This window comes from Delphinapterus leucas, chromosome 11 (assembly GCF_059928025.1).
Source record: "Delphinapterus leucas isolate spDelLeu-1000000601 "Yukka" chromosome 11, BTC_Dleu_Yukka2, whole genome shotgun sequence".
Classification (NCBI taxonomy): Eukaryota; Metazoa; Chordata; class Mammalia; order Artiodactyla; family Monodontidae; genus Delphinapterus; species Delphinapterus leucas.
Genome location: NC_143139.1, coordinates 2,084,410 through 2,109,060, shown reverse-complemented (window position 1 = coordinate 2,109,060; position 24,651 = coordinate 2,084,410). Strand labels below are relative to the sequence as shown.

General features: G+C 42.4%; 1 protein-coding gene across 3 annotated transcripts in view; it reads right to left on the bottom strand.

Moving 5' to 3' along the window:
* DCP1B (decapping mRNA 1B) overlaps positions 1-24,384 on the bottom strand; it is a 52,747-nt gene extending 28,363 nt beyond the window's left edge. For all 3 annotated transcript variants that reach the window (XR_016394834.1, XR_016394835.1, XM_089920111.1), the window contains exons 1-3: positions 24,215-24,384; positions 20,340-20,380; positions 16,967-17,094 (exon numbers count right to left, since the gene is read on the bottom strand). Coding sequence is in view for 1 of the 3 variants with exons in the window: in XM_089920111.1 (XP_089776237.1) it covers positions 16,967-17,094; positions 20,340-20,380; positions 24,215-24,361 (316 nt within the window). In the remaining 2 variants the exon portion in view is untranslated. The remainder of the gene's footprint in view (positions 1-16,966; positions 17,095-20,339; positions 20,381-24,214) is intronic.
* Between the last annotated feature and the right edge of the window lie 267 nt (positions 24,385-24,651).

The following is a 24,651-nucleotide window of genomic DNA, read 5'->3' as shown; positions in this document are numbered from 1 at the left end:
AATTTTTTTTAGAAGTGAGTACTTACAGGATGGTTCCCCTTTTTAAAATTGGGGTAGAGTTGATTTATAATATTACATAAGTTTCAGGTGTACAACATAGTGATTCACAATTTTTAAAGGTTATACTCCATTTATACTTATTATAAAATATTGGCATATTCCCTGTGCTGTATAATATATCCTTATGGCTTATTTATTTTATACATAGTAGTTTGTACCTCTTAATCCCCTACTCCTATCTTGCCCCTCTCCCCTTCCCTCTCCCGACTGGTAACCACTAGTTTGTCCTCTGTATCTGTGAGTTGGTTTCTGTTTTGTTATACTCACTAGTTTGTTTTATTTTTTAGATTCCGCATATAAGTGATATCATACAGTATTTTTCTTTCTCTGACTTATTTCACTTAGCAAAATGCCCTCTAAATCCATCCATGTTGCTGCAAATGGCAAGCTTTCATTTTTTAAGGTAATATTCCATTGTGTGTGTGTGGTGTGTGTGTGTGTGTGTGTATATATGTATGTATGTATACACATAAATAAAACACCACATCTTCTTTATCCAGTCGTCAGCTGATGAACACTTGGGTTGCCTCCGCATCTTGGCTACTGTAAGTAATGCTGCCATGAACGTTGGGGGTGTGTGTATCTTTTTGAATTAGTTCTTTTGTTTCCTTTAGATATATACCCAGAGGTGGAATTGCTGGGTCATACCATAGTTTATTTTTTAGTTTTTTGAGAAACCTCCATAGTATTTTCCACATTGGCTTCACCAATTTACATTCCCACCAACAGTGCACAAAGGGTTCCCTTTTCTCCACATCCTCACCAACACTTATATCGTGCCTTTTTGATAACAGCCATTCAGACAGGTGTGAGGTGATATCTCACCATGTTTTTTTTTTTTTTAATTAATTAATTAATTTATTTATGGCTGTGTTGGGTCTTCATTTCTGTGCGAGGGCTTTCTCTAGTTGTGGCAAGTGGGGGCCGCTCTTCATCGCAGCGCGCGGGCCTCTCACTATCGCGGCCTCTCTTGTTGCGGAGCACAGGCTGCAGACGCGCAGGCTCAGTAATTGTGGCTCACGGGCCCAGTTGCTCCGCGGCATGTGGGATCTTCCCAGACCAGGGCTCGAACCTGTGTCCCCTTCATTGGCAGGCAGATTCTCAACCACTGTGCCACCAGGGAAGCCCTCACCATGGTTTTGATTTGCATTTCTCTGACGAGTAACAATGTTGAGCATCTTTTCATATACATCTTGGCCATTCATATGTCTTCTTTGGAAAAAGGTCTATTCAGGTCTTCTGCCTATTTTTAATCAAGTTGTTGGTTTTCTATCAAGAAAAGTTGTATGAACTGTTTATATATTTTAGATATTAACCCCTTATTAGCCATACCATTTGCAAATATTTTCTCCCATTCAGTAGTCTGCCTTTTTGTTTTGTTGATGGTTTCTTTTCCTGTGCAAAAGCTTTTAAGTTGAATTAGGTTCCATTTGTTTATTTTTGCTTTTGTTTCTTTTGCCTTAGGAAACAGATCCAAAAAAACGTTGCTATGATTTATGTCAAAGAGTGTTCTGTCCATTATTTTTCTCTAGGAGTTTTAAGGTCTCTAGTCTTACATTTAGGTCTTTAATCCATTTTGAGTTTATTTTTGTATATGATGTTATAGAATGTTCTAATTTCATTCTTTTAAATGTAGCTGTCCAGTTTTCCAAGGACCACTTATTAAAGAGACTGTCTTTTCTCCATTGTATATTCTCGTCTCCTTTGTCATAGATTAACTGACTATAAGTGCTTGGGTTTATTTCTGAGATTTGTATCCTGTTCCATTGATCTATGTGTCTGTCTTCGTGCCAGCACCATACTGCTTTGATTACGGTAGCTTTGCAGTATAGTCTGAAGCCAGGGAGCATGATTTCTCCAGCTCTGTTCTTCTTTCTCAAGATTGTTTTGGCTATTTGGGGTCTTTTGTATTTCCATACAGATTTAAAAATTATTTCTTCTAGTTCTGTAAAAATGCCACTGGTATTTTGATTGGGATTGCACTGAATCTGTAGATTGCCTTGGGTAGTATGGGCATTTTAACAATATTATTTTTTCCAATCCACGAACACAGTATATCTTGCCACCTGTTTCTGTTGTTTTCAATTTCTTTCATCAGTGTCTTACAGTTTTCTGAGTACAATTGGTTTACCTCCTTAGGAGGTTTATTCCTAGGTATTTTATTCTTTTTGATGTGATTGTTTCCTTAATTTCTCTTTCTGACAGTTTGTTGTTAGTGTATAGTGCAACAGATTTCTGTATATTAATTCTGTATCTTATCCTGCAACTTTAGTGAATTCACTGATGGGCTCTAGTAGTTTTTTTTTGGTGGTGTCTTTCGGATTTTCTGTGTATAGTATCATGTCATCTGCAGTGACAGTTTTACTTCTTCCTTTCCCGTTTGGATTCCCTTTATTTCTTTTTCTTGTCTGATTGCTATGGCTAGGACTTCCAATACTATGTTGAATAAAAGTGGTGAGAGTGGGCATCCTTGTCATGTTCCTGGTCTTAGAGGAAATGCTTTCAGCTTTTCACTGCTGAGTATGATGTCGGCTGTGGGCTTATCATATATGGCCTTTATTCTGTTAAGTTCTGTCTATACCGACTTTCTGGAAAGTCTTTATCATAAATGGATGTTGAGTTTTGTCAAAAGCCTTTTCTGCATCTATTGAGATGACTGTAATGTTTTTTTCTAAAAATAAATTTATTTATTTATGGCTGTGTTGGGTCTTTGTTGCTGCATGTGGGCTTCCTCTAGTTGTGGTGAGTGGGGGCTACTCTTTGTTGCGGTGTGCAGGCTTCTCATTGTGGTGGCTTCTCTTGTTGCGGAGCACGGGCTCTAGGCTTGCGGGCTTCAGTAGTTGTGGCACGTAGGCTCAGTAGTTGTGGCTCATGGGCTTAGTTGCTCTGTGGCATGTGGGATCTTCCCAGACCAGGGATTGAACCCATGTCCCCTGCATTGGCAGGCGGATTCTTAACCACTGTGCCACCAGGGAAGTCCCGACCATAATATTTTTATTCTTCAATTTCTGCAAGTCAAATCAATGTGATACACCTCATTAACAAATTGAAGAATTAATTGGGGATTTACTTTAAGAACACTGTACCTATCTATTTCTTATCCAGATCTGTTCATTTTCTGTGTTTATTTGGTACCACAGAATACAAATAAAATATAATATGTGGTCTCTGCCCACAAGAGGCCTGTAATCTATTACTCATGCCACTGCTTTCTGCATAGTCTAGGTAATCAATAACCAACTCATTAATGGTAGTATAATGCAAGAGCAAACGTTTCACAAAATGCATTCTTAGTGAGCAATGTTGCTTCCAAATTATGACCTATCTTTATTTGCAAATTTGATTTTCTCACTGCTATTATCCTCTTATGAATAAAATTACAATGAGAATTTGTGTAAAAGTATTTGTGTGAACATGTTTTCACTTCTCTTAAGTAAATACCTGTAAGTGGAACTTGCTGGCTTATATGATAATTATATGTTTAAGTATATAAGAAATTGCCAAACAATTCTCCAAAGGGGTTGCACCATGTTTTCCTCCTACCAGCAATGCATGACAGCTTCAGGTGCTCCACATCCTCATTAAAACTTGGTAATGTCAGTCTTTTATTTATTTATTTGGTTGCACCAGATCTTAGTTGCAGCAGGTGGGCTCCTTTAGTTGTGGCTCACAAGCTCCTTAGTTGAGGCTTGCTGGTTCCTTAGTTGTGGCAGGTGGGCTCCTTAGTTGTGGCAGGCGGGCTCCTTAGTTGTGGCAGGCAGGCTCCTTAGTTGCAGCTCATGGGCTCCTTAGTGGCAGCATGTGAACTCTCAGTTGCGGTATGCGTGTGGGGTCCAGTTCCCCAGCCAGGGACCGAACCCGGGCCCCCTGCATTGGGAGCACAAGTCCCAACCAGTGCACCACCAGGGAAGTCCCCAGTAATGTCAGTCTTTTTAATTTAGCCATTCTAGTAAATTATGTGGTGTTCTCATGCTTAATTTACATATCCCTCCACTGTCCAATAAGCATATGAGAAAGTGCTCAACACAGTTATGGCAAAATGCAAATTAAAACCACAGTGAGATATCACTTCAGAACTCCCAGAACAGCTCAAATTAAAAGGAGTAACAATATCCAGTGTTGACAAGGATATGGGACAATGGATTTTCATACATCACTGCAGGGAGTATAAATGGGCACAACTTCAGAAAACTGTCCGGCAGTATCCACAGAGCTATACAAACCCCTACACTGTACGTGAGGTGTTGGTATAAACCCCAAACAAATAGGTGCATATATCCACCAAAAAACATGAGCCAGAATGTTCATGGCAACTTGATTCAGAATAGTTCAAGACCAGAAATAACTCAGACACCCATCAATGGAGAATGGATTAGTAGACTGTAATGTACTGATCCTATGGTGTACTGCACAAAACACATGGATAACTTCTGTTGGACACAACGACATGGAAGTCCCTGGTGATTACACTGAGCATCTCTTTATTGGCTATCTGTGTATCTTCTTTAGTAAAGCATCTGTTAAATATTTTGCCAATTTTTAAACTGGATTGTTTATCTTCCTATTATTGAGTTCTAAGAGTGATTTATATATTCTGGATATAAGCACTATGTCAGATGTGTGTGTGTGCGTGTGTGTGTGCGTGTGTGTGCGTGCACGTGTGTGTGTACAGTGAATGTTTTTCCCAGTCTGTGGCTTGCATTTTCATTTTCCTAAAGGTAATACACCTTTAGGTATAGAACAGACGTTTTTATTTTTTTTTTTTAAATAAAGTTATTTATTTATTTTTGGCTGTGTTGGGTCTTCGTTTCTGTGTGAGGGCTTTCTCTAGTTGCGGCAAGCGGGAGCTACTCTTTTTTGCGGTGTGCGGGCTTCTCATTGCGGTGGCTTCTCTTGTTGCGGAGCATGGGCTCTAGGCACTCGGGCTTCAGTAGTTGGGGCGTGTGGGCTCAGTAGCTGTGGCTTGCAGGCTCTAGCAGCCTCAGCAGTTGTGGCGCACAGGCTTAGTTGCTCCACGGCAAGGCAGGTGGATTCTTAACCACTGAGCCACCAGGGAAGTCCGGAAGTTTACTTTTTTTTTTTTAAAGAAGATGTTGGGGGTAGGAGTTAATTAATTAATTTATTTATTTATGCTGTGTTGGGTCTTCGTTTCTGTGTGAGGGCTTTCTCTAGTTGTGGCAAGCGGGGGCCACTCTTCATCGCGGCGTGCGGGCCTCTCACTATCGCGGCCTCTCTTGTTGCGGAGCACAGGCTCCAGACGCGCAGGCTTAGTAGTTGTGGCTCACGGGCCCAGCTGCTCCGCGGCATGTGGGATCCTCCCAGACCAGGGCTCGAACCCGTGTCCCCTGCATTAGCAGGCATATTCTCAACCACTGCGCCACCAGGGAAGCCCCCGGAAGTTTACTTTTGATGAGGTACAATTTATCTTTCTTTTTTCTTTTATGGTAAATGTTCACAAGATTCTATTCAAATCTAGTGTTTGGTGACACTACCTGTTTTTAAACATTTTTAATAAGGAGTTATATTTTAGTTGCTTCTACAAAAAATGAAAAAAAAAGGATTTATTGTTTAATTCTCAGATAAAATAACTATAGCATAAGCCTTACTGTTTAAACCACACGGCCATGGTTTAGCAGGGCCACCGCAAAACAGGGGCATGATCTCTGTTCCTGTAACGTAATTAAAATACCAACTTGGTAGTAGTAAACAAACTTCTTAAATATCAAATCAGAATAGCTTGATAAAAGTAAATCAATTTGAAAGAAATATTCTATAAAATGTTTTGTAGAACTTAAAGTTTTATAAAGTTTTCACACAGATGAAATTGATGTTTTCCCACATTACATATCTTTTCCTAGAACTATTAAATTTCTCAAGATGAGGATATATGGTATTCTCACAACTTGCAATTATTATATTTCTAGGAACTTTTAGGTAAATGCAACTAATATCTGTATAAAATCAGCCTTGAGAAGCAGAGTAATTCCTCTGTAAACTGCTAAAATTATTTAGTATTTTCTACCCAGGAACCACCAGGTGTTTAAGGTTTTGCTTATTGTCGGTTGGCTTATGCCCCCAAAGAAAAACGACTGAAGATATAGTCGTGAAAATTTTGGTTAAGCTTTATTGGTTGCCTTGAATTAAGAAACCTAATGAAAAACAATTCGTTGCAAATATTTAACTGTACACAATGCAAGGATTTAAGTGCTGAAGGGAAGTAGAGAGATACTTTGCCTTGAAGGGGCTTGTGCTCTGACAGAGAAACTAGGACAAATATTACATATAAGGTAACATGTTAAGTACTAGTAAGTGCCTGTTGTTCTAGCTCAGCATTTAGCATATTGTTGTGAACATATATATTTGTAAATCTGTCTTTTGTGCTAGGATAGCAAACTATCAGAGGGAAGGGACGCATCTTATTCATTACTGAACTCCCCCAACCCAGCACAGAAACAGTATCAATAGGCAAGTGGTCAATAAACACTAGGAAAGTCAACATGGGAGAGGTATGTGCTGCAGTGAGAAATCAGAACTAGAGAGAGAGGATGACGACCCTTAGGGAGATGTCAAGTTTTGGTTGCTTTTGAAATATGAGTAGAACGTATCTGGTAGAGATTGGTTAGGGTGAGGAAAAGATTTCAAGGGAAAAAAAGAACCATGTTTAAAAGCACAGAGATAAAAAATTTAAAAGTATTCTAGGAAAGCACATATTTGTTTGGTTAGAACAGAAGGTAAGTATACAGCAGTCACGTTGACCTGTCCAGACAGGTAAACTGGGACCTGACTACAGCAAGCTTAGCTGTCAGGTGAGAAAGTCTACCTGGTGGGCATTTAAGATTCTGAGCAGAAAAATGACAATTAGACTTGTGCTTTAGGACGCTAAATCTAGCAGTGGGTTTGTACGGAAGGGATAAGCTGGATGCAAATTATATGGCAAGTGGTTGAATTTGTTAATATTTCTTTTATTGTGGTGAAATTTTAAATAGCACGAAATTTACTATTTTAACTATTTCTAAGAGTACAGTTCCGTGGCTTTAAGTATATTCACAATGTCGCACAGCCATCACCACCATCTCCAGAACGTTTTCCATCATCCCAGACTTAAATCTCTGTACCCATTAAACAAGAACTCCCCATTCCCCCCTCCCCCAGTCCCTGGTAATCACTATTCTACATTCTGTCTTTATGAATTTGACTATTCTAGGTACCTCATGTAAGTGGACCATACAATATCTGTCCTTCTGTGGCTGACTTATTTCACTTAGCATAATACCTTAAAGGTTCATCTCTGCTGTAGCACATATCAGAATTCCCTTCTTTCTTAAGGTTGAATAATACTCCAATGTATGTAGATACTACATTTTGTTTATCCAATCATCTATCCATGAATTTGAGCTGTTTCCGCCTTTTGGCTCTTGTGAATAATGCTGCTATGAACATTATTTTGCTAGTATTTTGTTGAGGATTTTTTATATTTATATTCACCAGGAATATTGGTCTTTAATTTTCTTGTAATGTCTTTGCCTTGTTTTGGTATCAGGATAACGTTGCTCTCATAAAATGACTTGGGTTCTTCCCGCTCCTATTTTCCGGAAGAGACTGCAGAATTGGTATTATTTCTTCCTTGAATGCCTGGTAGAATTCACCAGTGAAACTGTCTGGGCCTGGAGTTCTCTGCTGGAAAGCTTTTAACTACATATTTGATTTCTTTGATAGATACGGGACTATTCAGGTTATTTATTCCTGAGTATGGTTTGGTGAATTGTGTTTTTCAAGGAATTAGTCCATTTCCTCTAAGTTGTCAAACTTATGGGCCTGGGGTGGTTCACAGCATTTCCCTTGTCCTTTCAGTGTCCACAGAGACCCCGCTCTCATTCCTGACACTGCTCATTTGCACCCCCTCTCTCTTTTTTTCCCTTGATCAGTCTGGCCAGGGGTTTAGGTTTATAAGTTTTACTCTTTTCAAAGAACCAGCTTTGGGTTTCACCAATTTTCTCTACTCTCTCTGTTTTTTTCTTTTTTTTTGTGATACGTGGGCCTCTCACTGCTGTGGCCCCTCCCGCTGTGGGGCACAGGCTCCACGGCCATGGCTCACGGGCACAGCCGCTCCGCGGCAGGTGGGATCTTCCCGGACAGGGGCATGAACCCGTGTCCCCTGCCTCGGCAGGCAGACTCTCAACCACTGCGCCACCAGGGAAGCCCTCTACTCTCTCTTTTATTTCACTGATTTCTGCTCTTATTTTTGATTTCCTTCCTTCTGCTTGCTTTGGGTTTACTTTGCTCTTCTCTTTCTAGTTTCTTAAGGTGGAACCTGAATTACTCGTTTGAGACCTTTCCTCTTTCCTAAGTATTTGACGCTATAAATTTCCCCCTAAGCCCAACTTCAGTTGCATCTGACATGTATTTTCATCTTTATTCAGCTCATTTTCTAACTTTCCTCCCTCTCTGACACATGGGTTATTTTAGAAGTGTGTTGTTTAATTTCAAAATATTTGGGGATGTTCCAGATATCTTTCTGTTACTGATTTCTAGTTCAATTCCTTTGTGGTCAGAGAGCATACTTTGTTTGATTTACATTTCTTTAAAAAATTTTAAGGCTTTTTTATGACCCATGATAAAGTTGACCTTGGGTACTGTCCCATGAGCACTTACAAAGAGGCTGTATTCTGCTGTGGCTGGGTGGAATGTTCGATAAATGTCAATTACATCAAGTGAGTTGACAGTGTTGTTCAAGTCTTCCACAGCCTTGCTGTTTTGTTTATTCTACCAATTATAGAAAGTGGAATATACACACGCACACACACACATGTGTATATTCTTTTCCATTATAGGTTATTACAGAATACTGAGTATAGTTCCCCGTGCTATACAGCAGGTCCTTGTTGCTTATCTATTTTATATATAGTAGTGTGTGTATGTTACTCCCAAATGGCTTTCTTTTAATTAGCATTTCCATGGTTTGTCTCCCCTGTTTTTTGCTCTGCTGGTACATCCTTCCTTGCCTTCTTTTGGATTATTTAAAATTTTTTTAGTATTCAATTTTCATTTACCTATTGGTTCTCTGTTTTCTTTTTTTTAAGTGGCTGCTCTAGGAATCACACTATACATATCTAACTTTTCACAGTTCACTACAGTTTTTATTTTACCACTTCAAGCAAAATGTAAAGGCTTTACAACTATATAGGTCCCTATCCCCTTCCCCTTGACCTTGCAGTTGTCACATGTCCCATCTACCTACAACGAAGCCCTCCTGTAACTTTTGCCTTCGATCATCATTTGCGTTTTAAAGAATCTGAGGGTAGAAAAAATAACTCTACTGGCCCATGTTTTTACTACTTCTGTTGCTCCTCCTTCAACCTGAGGCCCTGACCTTCCTTCGGTATCACTTCCCTTCAGTCTGAAGAACTTCTTTCAGCATTTACTTTAGAGCAGGTCTGCTGACAAAAAAGGACTTTAAATTTTCCTTTACCTGAGAGTACCTTTATTTTACCTCCCTTCCTAAGGGACATCTTCACTGGAGACGGAATTCTAGGTTGATGGTTCTTTTATGTCGGCACTGTCTTCCAGACTCCAAGATTAACCTGTAGCCGTTCAAGGCACTGCTCTCCTATGTGTATCGTTTCTGGTTGCTTTCAAGGCTTTTTGTTTGCTTTTTAAAGTCTGTTTTTCAGCCGTTTGATTACGATATTTATGGGCATGGTTTTCTTTGGGTTTGCCCTCTTCGGGGTTTACTGGGTTTCTTGAATCCATACATTTGTGTCTCACCAAATTTGGAAAGTTTTCAGCTATTATTTCTTCAAATATTTTTTTTTACACCAGTCTTTTTCTCCTTTTATGGGACTCCAGTGACACAAATTCAGACCTCTTGGTACAGCCCCGCAGGTTTGTGAGGCCTTTGTTGTTTTTTTAACCTTTTTCCTGTATGTTCTTCAGGTTGGATAACATCTATTGATCGGTCTTCAAGTTCGCTGACTCTTCTTTCCCCTGCCATCTCTACTCTGCTATCAGAGCCACTCACTGGGTACTCTATTATTCAGCTCCGAACGTTCCCTTTGGTTTTTTTACACCATTTCTCTGCTGAGAATTTCCATCTTTCCATTCATTTCTGAGGACTCCATTCTATCTCACAGAGCACAGTAATAGTAACAGCCTTAAAGCCACTGTCCTATAACTCCAGCATGTGGGTCATCTCTGGGTGGCCATCTGCTGACTGACGTTCCCTGTGAGAGTTGTCAGATTTTCCCAGTTCTTCGTATGAGTAGCCATTCTGTGTTGTATCTTGGACATCTTGATGATGCTGTGAGACTGAGTCTTCTGAAAACCCACCGAAGAGTGTTGACTTTGTTTAGAAGGCGGTCGATTTGTTTAGATTTAGGCAGGACGCTCCATCCTGCCTCTTGTGGGCAATGGTTCCCATGTCAGCTCCATTTCCAGAGCTGTGTCTGCCCCGTGCACACACCACTCAGGTGTTGGTCTGGAGCTAGGTGGTTGTCCACACCGTGGGTTAGTTCTCAAAGCCTCGGCTATGCTTCTTTGGCTCTGTTACACGTATGTGATACTCCTGGGTGAGACCAGCACCCATGTCAGTTCCCACACAGAATTAGGGGATCTCCTCATCCAGCTCTCTCTCCAGCTCACGGGGGTCCTTCTCCCCAGTCCTCAGGCCACAAAGTCAGGGTTTCTCTCAGAGTTTTAGCTTCTCACACTGTCGGGCAGTCTGCGTAGCTTGGGCTACCCACTGGGGGAAGCAAAGGAATATCAACTACGCTCTTGAGACCACAGGAGCCCTTGTTTGCAGCTCCTCTGGCAGACACAGGCTCTTCTTGGGATCCTCATGGGCCTGTCACTGCCACAGGGGCAGCTCAGGTTAGTGTCGCAGCTGGCTTCAAGTAGGGCTGGGAGGGAAAGAGGGAGTCCATTTCTCCAGCCCTCAGTCCACAGAGATGTTGCTCTTGGTTTCCGCTGTTTTTGTCCATAGTTCTGCGACGTGGCTCACTCTCGAGTCACAGTCAGGAGACAAAGAAGAGGGAAGAATAAGTCAGGAGACTGGCCACCATTCTGGTTACTCTTCAAGTTCTGACTTCCCTCAACAATATGCCTGTTATTGTTTACTTTCAGAATCCTCAGGCTTTCTGGTTTTTTGTTTTGTACTCTGTCCAGAACTTTTCGTTGTAACCAGTGGGAGAGGTGTGTTGTTGTGAACTTAACGCTACTCTGGCTGGTGCTGGAAGCTTATGCTCTCGTTCTCAGGAGCTATGAGCCACCCCAGGTAACAGGTAATGGAAGCCTGGGCTGGAATGGATGTGGGACTGGAAGGAGAAAAGGGCTGTGCAAACAGCATGGAGCTGAGACTTGGCAACAGGCTGGGAAGGCCTCAAGCCTGTTTACCATTACCACACACTAAAATGCATTTCATACAAGACCTAGCATTTTTTCTTTTTAATAATAATGCCTTTATTATTATTATTTTTGGCTGTGCCACCCGGCGTGTGAGATATTAGTTCCCCAAACAGGGATGGAACCTGTGCCCCCTGCAGTGGAAGCGTGGAGTCTTAACCACTGGACCGCCAGGGAAGTCCCAGGAAGACCTAGCATTACAAACGACCTGTGAATATACATGGGCACTAGATGTCCTCTGCCTCACTGCTAAGGAGGTTTTACTCTTGGGGTCTACACAAGTTTTACTCTTGAACTGATTTTCCTACAGAAACAATGCTATCCAAACTGGTGCTGTATTTCATATGCACATCATTATAATGTTAGTGTGCTATTATTCTTAGTTGACTTAGAAACTTAACCACCAACTAAAATATTGTTTTTATGAATGTATTCTGATATCCAATTATATTTTTATCAAAATAAAACATATCTATAATTTTAAATATCAAATACTGTAAGGTTTCATAACAAATAGCAGATCAGTTCTCTAGCCATTATAATCCTGATTACCACTCCCTAAGAGCAACCTTTTCCATGACAGTTATTTCTGCTCTCCACTTATTTCTCATCCAATTTTTTTTCTGGTGTGTAAACCTCTTTTCCTATATATCATGTATACACTACCTCTTGATTCTTAAGAAAAATCCATTGAAGAGGATTTAGTTCTCTGACAATACACACACTCTCACACACAAACACACACACACACTTTTCCCCATCCTTCCAATGTAAGTATAACATCATTTCACCTTTAGTGTTTATCATTTAATTACGACCAGCAGAGCCAAATAGCGTACTATGATTATATCTCCTTTCTTGTACAATATTTTGCTTTCCCAGGAATTAAGAATTGCCTCCTTTTTTTTTTCTCCCCTCTCAGTTTTTAATGTTCTTATATCATTACCAAAATCACTGAAAAAGGAACTGTAAATGTCCCAAGAGATTCAAACTCTCAGGTGTAAATTTCTTCTTGGACATGCTTCCTGAAGCCTTCCATCTTCCTACTTTTAGACTGACTCATCTTTAGTTCAGTTGCATAGGGGTCATGATGGGACTCCTCTTTACCACTCTTCTCAGAACTCCTTTACCTCCAACCTGTGCTTGGATCCCCCTTTTCCTGGATGGCCTGTGTATCTGTCATAACAGCCCAAGTTATGCTGGAGTAACAAATGACCCCCAAATCTCAATGGCTTACAATGACAAAGGTTTACTTCTCATACACATTACAAGCCCATCATGGGTCACCTCTGTGCCTTCATCCCAGGACCAGGCTGACAGAGCAGCCTCTGCCTGAACACCGCGAGTCATCATGGCAGAAGGGAAAGAGATGTGGTTGAACATGCATCTGCTCAGAAGTCACATGTACCACTTCTACCCCTATCTCACTGGCCAGATCAGTCCACACAATCATACTTGAGCCCAAAGGGCAACTACACAATATCGCCCCGGAAGGGTCAGTGGGGGAAGAACCAAAGAGCACTGTCAAGTCCGACATCAACAGGGCAGAGAGAGTCTTCTGCAGGGCAGTAAGGTTAACAATTGTGAACAACGAAGCTGTCGTGGCATGTCTTCCTCTCTCTCGTTTGTGCCATTTTTTTCATGAAATCCACCCTGCACCCTTGTGGGTTTGAATCTTTTTACTCCGTTACTGTCATTTCAACAGTTTCAGGAGTGTGTTCGATCTGCCATGTTGAGCTAAAAGTCTACCAACCAATCACTTTAAAAGGGAACTTCTAGGTCATGGTCTATTTGAAAGATGAGGACTGTCCGTAATTATAACTTTCATTCAGTGTACCATTTATCATTATTTATAGCAGTTTTTCTCAGATCCTACAAATGTCAATAAAGAATTTAAATTGTATTTCTTTATGAATATAAAACTACCCAATATGGTAAATTCACTTTAAAACTGAGGAGTTTTCTAAAACAGCTTTGATCTTGGTGTCTTGATTTTTGCCTTTCCTGATTTGCTCTAAGCTCCAAGCTTATGTCTGCAATGAAATCAAGCAGCCCCAAAGAATTTCATTCTAATTCTGTAATCACAGACAATAATATATTCAACATGTTGGCCTAGCTCTGAAATCTACCTGTCATTGCTGTCCGTAACTTATCTTAAATATTATGACCTACTCGGGAAAATACAGTTCTAAACTGTATCTCCCTATACCAAAATCTTATTTAGTTCTGAAATGGCAAATACAGCAAACAGCTGCTGGAGGGTAATAATACACAAGAAACAGTCAGATTCAGCTTTTTGTTACATTAGTTTTATTTGATATTCTCCTTTCTAATAACGGAGATACAGTAGATTCTCAACTTAAAAAAAAAAAGAAACTCGCCTTTTAACTCTGGAGTGTACACTACAAGACTGAGCATTGCGTATAAGGTAAAGCTTGCTCAGACCCATCACTCGTGTGCTGGCACCTCCACCGCTTGGGCCTGGATCTCTGGAGATAGGCTTTCTCAGTCCAAATGCTCTTTCCATCTCAAAACAGTCACAGACCTCGGTAAATTACGTAATCCCTTTAACCTCAGTTTCCTCATTTACAAAATAGGAATAATAGGATTTCTAAGGAAAAGTGATGAGAATTAAATAACCCATACAGAGCCTTGACATGGTGCCTGGGAGACAGTAAGCACTCAGTACATGTTTGTCGGGTAAATATTTTCTAATTCAACAGGCACCTTATTTACCTATAAAGCTTACAGAGGTCAAATTCTATGACAACCAGGTTTAAACACTATAAATCCTGTACTGTAATAAAACCATACATTTTGTGTTTGGCCGAAATTCAGTTACTTATTATACATCTTTTTTTTTTTTAATTAAATGAAGAAAGTTTGAGTTTTCACTTTTTTATTTTGCTCTTCTAAATCCACACAATTTTAGAAAGGGATAGTTATCTCCTCACGTACCAGTTTTTTTAACCTAGTAAATTTAAAAAACTCACCACAAACCTGTATCAGCTCTGCCTCTTGACATGTCCCAACCTGGCCTATGACATATATTGGCCAAAGTGAAATGTCAGGACTAAAACAGGGAGATCCTTGACTCGACAGATTTCGAGAGGTAGGGAGTCTTAAAGACTGGTCCTGAGTGAAGCTGGGTTCATTGTTCAAAGGATGATGAATGAATCTATACATCATCAGAGAATATGCAAACCAGATGCAATTATTCCATAGAGTATCAGAATTATTTAAAAACATTTGAGAGTATCTGACACGCTGCAAGCACCTGGAGCAAAACCCTCAGGGAACCTCTGATGTCAGAGACTCTGAAGAGGCTTTTATAAATAAACGAAATCCAAATGACTATGGCTGCAAAGTCAAGATCAAGATGTGCCAAATTATTAAGGAGAAAAGAAGCAAAATAAACTCAGGAAGGTAAATAGATCCATTCCCTTCCACTCTTTGTTGTTCAACTGATTTCATTTGTCTTATGGAAGCTCATTAGAAACATTTTAATACACAGCCCAAAGGCTGCCTTCAATGGGCACTCATGGTGAACAGTGGAGAGAGCAGTACAGGCTGGTGTACAAAAAGCAACGGACCTGAAATCAGAACGTGTGGGTCTGTCAGGGCTGCCACCTCCCTGAGACTCAGTTTTCTCATCTGCAAAACAGCAGGGAGAGTGTCTGTCCCTCAAAGCTGTGATGAGGAAGTGTGGGAAGATGAATGAAAACGCCTGGAACAGTGCCGTCTAGTAGAAACATACGGTGAACCACAAATGTGAGCCACAAATGGAATTTTTAACTAAAAAAATAAAAAGAAGCAGGTGAAATGAATTTTAATAATACTTTTTATTTAACTCAATATATTCAAAATATTACCATTTCAACAGGTAAATCAATATAGGACTACTGAGATTTTTTCACATTCCTTTTTTTTGTACCGAGTCTGTGAAAATCAGTGTGTCTTTTACATTCATAGCTCAGGGTGTAAAATTCAGACCAGCCACCCTAGCCCATGGGGCGGTACTGGACAGCACAGCCTGGAACCCAGGTGGGGCTGAGCACGTTTACTAGATCCTAGCAGCTAAACCCTGTGGGACTGAGGAAGGTTATTTTTAAAATCGACCACATCAAAGAGAGTTTGTACTTTCATATCTTTGGTACAGTACATAATATATAATATGTAATATTGTAATAAGAATTTAAAATACTATCTATACCAACTAGACTCAGTATTTATCCAAACTAAGGGCAACCAAAAGTTATTATAAGCCGCTAATATTCATTCATTTTATATTTAATTTTGCGGTTATTTTGTTTATTAGGATTTGAGTTACATATTAATCTGACATAGAATTTAATAATCTCAAAAAAAGAAAATATAACCCGACATAACAAGCACACAAAAAAACTCAAACAGCTACAAGCTACACGTGATTAAACTACGCCTTCCAGCAAAGAAACAGGAACAGTAAACAAGATATTTCTCTGTATTACTGAATTTTTCATTTCATAGGACCTGCCATTAGAAAGTCAAGTTACATAGTTTTAATAGCTTTCTTATAATTTTTTTCTCGTAAGACTTAACTGTATTTTCTAAATAGGATGACCACCTATCACGACAACTTAGTTACATGTGAATATAAGTAAATATAGCATTAAAATGATGCTATATTTACTTCAGAACAATTCAATGGGGTTGAAACATTATATATTACTTGTATTACATTGTTAACACTGACTAGTACACAGAAGGCAAATTCTTGTATCTTGAGCTCAAAGAATGGGGTGGAAAATGCACGGTAACCATTTCTTAGCTGCAAGGTCTTTTGGAAAGCCAGCACGGAGCACGTGCACACACGTTTAAGCAGCTACAGTGTGCTCTTGTGTTCTGTGTGGAGATGCTCCTGCAGTTCCTAACGTTCTCATCCACTTTTCTGTGGGCTGCCCAATAGTTCAGCACGAGTGGTCAGATGAGATGCAAGAGTGAAATGGGGACCGAATTCTGGGCAGGCGACTGCTACCTCATTTCAAACCTGACAAGGACCATTTAGTTACCTAACAGAACTTAAACTTTACCAAGTGTTATGAAATTCTTAAGGACCAAAACTCTTTGGACTTTGGTTTTCATTTACTATGTATTCAAAAGATGGTACTTCTGGAAGACAGGCCCTCTCCCTCAAGCATCTCATCGGATGCTCAGCCGAAGTGACACACAAGCTGAATGGCTAGTCTAGGTCCTGCAGCACCACCGAGGTGCCTTCTGCGGTCTCCTGGCCAAGGACTCGCCTCCCCCAAGCCCCGCTCAGGCTCACGGCACAAAGTGGTCCAGCTGCAGAGGACGAGGTTTAAGTGCTCACGTCATCACATTCACACTGTTTCCGTGTAAACTCTCCCGAGGAAGAAGCTATCCCGCACCGAGGCATGTGTTTCCCAGGCCACCCGTGCTGACCCCTAGAGTCACTGACACTAAACACAACAGTCACACACAGTCTCAAACACGCGTTCAGACTCACATCTGGCATTTCTGTAGAGAAGGAAGGGGTCCTGGAGCTGGAAATCCAGGTCTTTCGTGATGGGCTCTGTCCTATTCTCCATGCTCAGCCTGTTCATGATGGTGAAGCCGTGTTTCGGAGAAGCAGACCTAAAGGTTGCCGGGGTCGGGGGGACATAGAGACATGCCGTTCAGAGCAGAGCACTTCCAGGACAGGGGCATCTGGACACGCCTTCAACCTTTCCGCCCCTTCACCGTGGGCTGCACCAATGTGCAGGACGCATATGGCACGCCGGCCATGCTGGTGCTTTGGTAAAGTCCAGCCCTACTTACTTAACTGTGTACGTACGTACATATACACAGCTTGTTTCCCTACCTACGTTGTTAAGTTCCTTTAAGGCAGAGATGGTAACTACTGATAAAAAAATTACCGACAGACACCTTTAAACAATCTTGACCGTTAATACAGAGCGTACATCACAATTATAGAAAATGCTAGTGCTGGTCTGAAATTGAAAGCTGTGTAATTTCTTAGGGAAACGATGTAACTCTGGTCAGTGAACTTATGAGGAGATACAGCATAATTAAGCGTTTATACAACTTAAAGCAAAGAGCAGATACTCAGTGTTCTTCAGTGTAAGGCGAACAGCTTCACCGATAAGCTACTACAGGAGTGTTTATCCATAAAACTGTGCATTTAGTAACTTCTTATTTTTAATTTCATTCAATAAACCTTCAGTGCCTAGTCTCTGTCAGGCAGGAAGAACCCAAATCATAGAGAAACTAACAACTACAGGTGCATCTGTCTACCCTTGGGGGACAGGCCAGATACCAACCCAACTGTGCAACTTCTGCTGACAAACTGGAACACACATGCTCACACACTGAAACGGAAACAGGCAGGGCCACTGATTTAATCTGGGGCACAAGGTAACAAGCCCACAGAAATGCTGTGAGCAACAGGAAGAAAAGGGGTCTATAGCTCAGTTTTATTCCACCTCTAACCACTTGATTTACTACCTACAGCTTTCTTATGAGACTTCTAATTTTAAAACTGATGGAAGGCAATCCTTGCCTGCTTATTTTACTAAGTGGTAGCGTGGTGCTGGGCATATAATGAACACCGGAAATAACCACGACGATCATTTCAACTTCAATTCTGGGGAAGAATGAAGCGTGACTTCCGAAGACCCCTGTCAGAGGGTCCTCTGGAAATCACCAGTGGGTGTAACTCTATTACAGGAAGACACACGAGGAAACAAAGACACAATTTTAAAAATGGGGTTAGGTGTTTTTATACAGAATCAGAATTTGATTCTTCCAGTATTTCATTATCACAACAGGCTTTCACCCCTCTAATGGTACGGTTACTACACCATCTCACAATTTATAAAATAGACTAAGAGGATACCAACTGCTCTAAAGCAACATCTGTTAAGTCAAAATACATCACTGGCAGTTCCATTACCTGTACCCAAAACTCCCTTGTGATTTCCATGAGCTGTCTGTCATCCTCGAAAGACCTCAACATTCTAGAATCTGGGATCAGATGGTGGGGCTGGGGTGGGGGGGAGAGGGATGGGAGAGAGGGTCCTGCTCTTAAGGAGTTAGATATGGGGAAGAGATTAAGGACTAGGGAAGGATCTGCTTCTCAGTTTAAAGGTTTGTTTAACTGACAGCTCCATGAGGAACTCAAGAGTATATTAAGAAGTGCTTGAAAATACCAACCTACGTTTGGCTTTGGTACAAAACAGAAAATACTTGCATAATCTGTTACTCCTCTGCATCAACAAAAGAAGACCCTACTAAAAATGCTCTCCCTTCCACTCCCACCATTGCCTCCTGCCCACCCTCCACACCGAACCTGCCCTGGGCCGCAGGGGCCTCTGTGTGCTGCTCTAGTTCTGCCTGTCTCCGTGGTGACTCTTCTCTGCATCCTGCTGACCCTGAAACCCAGCCATTAGCCCCTCAGCTTCTCTACTGATTCCAACGACCAAGCTAACGATGCCGACACCTCCACACTCTGTGCCTCCGTCCCTGCCCCGTCCCGAGTGCCTGGTGCCACCACTGGAACGCCCTGCCATCACCCCAAAACCACTATTTCAAAATGAAACTAAAACTATCCTCAAGCCAGGTTCTCAACCTCCCATCTTTCCATTCCGCCAATGAGTCTATCATCCTCTCTGTTTTCCATTTCAAAATCTCACCAGTACTTTAAAATGCCACCGCCCCCTGCATGCAGTCTCCCAATAAGCCCTCCCCACTTCACCTCACACCCGCTCCGCCACCGCCGTCTTCTCCGTGCCTGCATAATGCTAGCATACCGACTTTCGCGCACGTCCTGTCATCACTCCTTTACTCCCCCACTCGCAAACCTTCAGCGGCTCCCTACTGCTCAGAAAACAGCTTTCAGCACCTTCAGTCTGATACTCCAAGCCAGCAAAATCTCTTTACTCTCACCGTCAGCTTCTAACTCATGCCAACCGATACACACTCTCTGCCCCAGACCACTGCCCTCACTGTGCTGTACCACGGGGCCCCTGCCTCCGCCTCCGCAACGCTCAGCTCCTGCCCTGCACTCGGCAGCTCTGCAGAGCCTCCCAGGGCCACACGCCCGCCCACTCGCTGCTTATCACGCGCCAACTGGCGCGGGGGTAGTCCATCCACACCGTGGTTTACCTTCAAAGGTGAAAGTGTATATAGAACAGATGAGCGTGTGTGGGGTGGGAAGGGTTATTATATCTCTGTAACCCACCGGCGGTGATGGGCCTCAGCTGTGAGATCTTACGTGGATGTTTCTGTGAATAAACAGCTTAGCTGTGAAGACAATGTACATACTACACATCTCTGTGTGCATGTGTGATATTAGCAACAGCTGATAAAAATTACCAAAAAACATGAATTTATTAAATCTATCCTGAAACACATTCCACTAGCTGTACAGTGGAGGGCTGAGAGACCTCTTTAATTTTGATCACGCTTCTTCAAGGAGTGAAGAGGTGGCGTGACCAATAACGCTCTCCTCCAAATGCTGGTTAGATAATCTAACATTCTGACCAGTGTACTTCTAGCTCCTTGCCAATCCATTATACTCAAGCACTTTGTACCATTCATTCGAATTAAAGAATACATAGTTAACACTGCTTTTATAAGAACACAGAGATTTAAGTTCATCCATACTGAAGTTTACATTATATTCTGAAATCAGTATTCATGACACCACACAGATGCCATCATTCAGTATTCCCTTATGTCAACTAATAACTTCAAACTAATAGCTTCAAACTAAGTTCTTTCCCTTCTCTGAAATAAAACTACACTTGAAGGGTGACACAACAGAGCTAAGCCATGAGTGAAAGACCATCAGTTTCTTTATGAAAGTGAAATACTCTTACCTTGTGTAAACAAATAAGGTTCCTTCCACATCAGTCTTTTCCTAAAAAATAAAAACAAAACAAACAGCAAAACATGTATATTCTGTTCACTAACAGGAAACACTCACAGAGGTCAGAGAACACAAGCATCTTAGAGAACAGGAATTCGATCAGTTCCAAGCGGGGTCAAACCTACGTTAACAGAGGGGTAACTCTTAGCGAAAGGAAGAAGCAGATTTTTTGCCCATTGTGACTCTGCTGCTCAAGCAGTGGGAAGCATCCTCCTACTGTCATTTACAAACTAAACCACAGTGCTGTCTTCCCCTCTGACCTGGGGACACGGCCAGACGCAGAAACCACCGCTCTCTGTACTTCCTTCTCTTCCTCTGTTTTCTGGTTTCCTTTTCTCTTGTCGTAGCCTGTCACCTAGGAGAGCGGCGGACCTGCCGATAACTCTACTCTGACTACTACACAGAAGACAGCAATGCTGCTGTAGTTTTCAGACAAACTAATCGCCTATTTGATGTGGAATACTTAGAGTCAAGTCTGATCTTTGAAATACAATTAGACAGAAATATTACCAAGCTAGGACTCAAGAACTCTGCCTGAGAGGGACTGGGAAAGTTGTAAACTTAAAATGATAAACTATCATTTCAGTTCACTGGGAAAGGCTCTTTTCCGTCTCCCCAGGCCCTGATGAAAATGTTCAGCTTACTAAAAAAAAAATTTAAGTACCCATTTGTCTGATTAACTAGTAATCAGACCATTATATCTCAGAATTTAGAATTTATCTTTGCTATTTACGTGGTTTAATTTCAGCATTCTATTTAACCTCTCAATATTTTGTTATTTATATATCCATTAGCAAAGTCATTCAAAATTTAAGTACTCTGTAGTTTTGGTGAAAAATACTCTCTTTAAGAAACAAAGGTATATTAAAATGATGATTCTGAAAAGGCACACAAAAAATTGCAAGCATGATCCTTTCCATGCTTGAGTAATTTCATCATCCTTAAACTGGATTTACTATTAAGTGACCACTTGCTACGAGGACAAAACACTTTTCTGCCTTCCAGTATTTGACCCTGGACTGTTTCATCTCAGAGATCCTAGTCAGGATGTTTCTGCAGATCAGCACACAGAAACCTAACAGCCTTCGACCTGTTTCCTTCCTTCCTTAATGAAGTAGTGATAGAAATTACCTGTTCCTTAAGGAAAACCCAGAATCAGAAATGTAAATGGCATGCTTCTCCTGAAATTATTCTCTAATTCCAAATTTGCGATTCTTAGTTTATTGTTCTGTGTCTCAGTTTCTCCACCGAAAAGGGATAACAAACCTACACCACGCAGATCTTTGGATTAAAAACATATTTTTCATCTAAGGCTCTATGACACCTAGATAAAAAGGTCTTTGGAAACGTAAATTCTGGTCTATTCTGGCTGAAACAGCTCAAATTCACGTATTTTCTCCGTCCCTCCACGGTTATACAGGGGTAACCAGATTTTTTTTTCTTTCTGGGCAAAGCCCAGGTTTGGGGTTTTGGGCAACAGTTAAAGCAAGATCCGATTAGCTCCTCCTTTTTTTTTTTTCTTTCTGGGCAAAGCCCAGGTTTAGGGCAACAGTTAAAGCAAGATTCTATTAGCTCTTCCTTAGGTCCTGCAAGTAAAGAAGACTTTTTTAAAAAAAATATTTATTAATTTATGTGGCTGCTCCAGGTCTTAGATGCAGCATGTGGGATCTTTTAGTTGTGGCATGGGAACTCTTCGTTGCGTCATGTGGGATCTAGTTCCCTGACCGGGATTAAACCCGGGCCCCCTGCACTGGGCGTGCAGAGTCTCAGCACTTAGACCACCAGGGAAGTTCCTAAAGAAGACTATTATGTTAAAGTATTAGTTCACAGCTCTGGGGGATTTTAGCTTAAATTTTAAAAGTACAATTTAATGATTTAATATTACACTCATAAAAACTAACAAGTGCTAAAAAATTAAGCAGTTCAAAATTTAAAATAACGAAGTAGAATGTAAAATAATGCTAGTTTGCAAACTATTGGGACTCGGCAGACTACTTGACACTTTCAAATCAACGCAATCTACATCTGACTATTCTGTTAAAATAATGAAAAAGTAAATCTTCATTTACCCTCTAAATCTGCCTTTCTCAATCATATATGTAGCATCCGAGTCACCTAAGAAGCTTTCGACAAACATCAAACGCTTGGGCCCCATAGCCGGAGCTTTCTGATTTGGTGGGATGCACTGATCTTGACTCACAGAACTCGCTAGAAACAAGGGGTACACGACCACTATCAGGCAGCTTCTCAAGCTCAGCACTTTTGACATCTGGGGCCAGGTTAACCTTTGTCGTGGGGGCCTGTCCCATGCGCCGCAGGATGTTTAGCAGAATCCCTGGCATCTACCCTCGGGATGCCAGTAACGTGGTCCCTCTCCAAGCGACAACTAAAAATTTTCTCAAGACCCTGCCAGTGTTGCCTGGAAGCAAAATCGACTCCAGTTAAGAACTACTACTCTAAGGGTTGAGAGGTGAAAACAGCACTAGGGTTAAGACACACCGGTGTTTTGGGGGAGTGGGATTTCCTGGCAATGGGAAGTAGGTCTAGTTCCAAAATTCCTACTCCAGTCCCGACATAATCGTTCTTAAGCTTCCTTAAAGCAGCTCATTTTCTGTCCCCGCTTCATTCCTTATTCCTCCTGCCGAATGCCTTAAGTTAGCCTTCATCCATATTCAGTGTAATAAGAATTCCCCTTCTTTACGTCGCACCTGCATATACTTTCTCTTCTGTTCTGAAGCATGTCCTGTACGCTTCTATTAGGCTTCTGTTCAGAAGCTCCCGTTGTGGTGGCATATGGAGACGCAGCATCAATTTGCTTGCCCCCAGCAACTGCCCTGCAGCTAAACTAGGTCTCTGTCTTTTTTTTCCTCGGCTACCACAGCCTTGAAGATGAGTCCTTTGAAAGAATGACCTTCTAAGGGATGAACCACGCGTTGTATGAAAGCAACAAGTCCAGGAAGCAGAAAACCATAACTCCTGTAAATAATGCATTGTGCCACTTGCGACTTCTGATGCGGCTGTAGAAGGGCGGCCTCTGTAACTATGGTAACACGGGTCTCAGAGACCCTGTCCAACGCCCGTAGGAAACCACCACTACTCAAAGGGAACCTCTCCTGTACCCGTTAACTTGTGAGAATTCCCCAGACCCTCGGTCGGGTGTCAAGTCAGTCCAGAGAACGACACACCCCGATCCTCATCTCTGCTACCGAATTTCCTCAGCGGAATTAGGACATCATGCCTTTGGTGCTTTTCTACAGAGCAGTATACAGCCGCAGGCAGAATATCTGCATTTTAAAAGTTGCCGCTGAAACTTGTCCACCTCGTCGCTCAACGTCCTCGATACGAGGACCCAGGCGACACATGCCCCCGAAAACTAGGGAGACACAGCTAGGAAGCGGCGCGCTTCCTCCCCCGGGACCTCGCGGGCAGGTGTCCCCACGTCCCTCCATTCCTGCCTCTTTTCGGTGAATTTCCTGTTACGAACTTAGGGCAACGCTGTTCTCTTCTCTCCCATGTTAGGACCTACTTCTTAGTGTCTTCGCTTCTGCGAGTGGTTTTCGGGTAAACTTTAATGACCTGCTGCGGAAGGTGGGGAGGCCACGTGAACTACTGGGGCTGTGTCCCGTCGGAGGGCTCTCCTAGATGACCGCCAGGACGTGCCGGAGCAGGGTGTCTGACCCGCTCCGCGGGGCTGAGTCCTGCCCGCGCTCCGTGACTCAGTTCAACGCGGCGGGAGGTGCCCGCGGACGCCGGACCCGAGTGACCGCGGGGGGGACCTCCCCGCCCGCTCGCAGCCCCTCCCCGGCCCCGCCTGCCCGCACGCACCCACTCGTTGGCCCGGTGGCCGAAGGTGTACAGGGCCACCTGGCTGGCCACGTCCACGATGCGGCTGATGTAGGGATCGTGGCGCCGCAGGGCCGCCAGGCTAATGTCGCGCCCCTTCCCAGCTGGGTAGCCCGCCGCCGCCGCCATCTTCCCGCCGGCCCGCGGGGCGCCGCAGCCCTCTCGGCAGAGCGCAGAGCGCGCAGGCGTCACTGGTCGATGGCCGCGCCGCACCCGCCCGCGATCGTTGCCACGGCAACCGCAAGGCGGCCCCCGCGCGGTCCTGCGAACGTCCCGGGTACAGGACCATCACTGGACGCCGGGAACGTCTGCTCCTCGGCGCTCCGCGGTCAGACCCGTAGTGATAAACGCGCCTCGAGCGTGCGTAACTGAACAGGGAGGGAACGGCGATTTCTCGTGCGCGGACGCCGGGTAGTTCT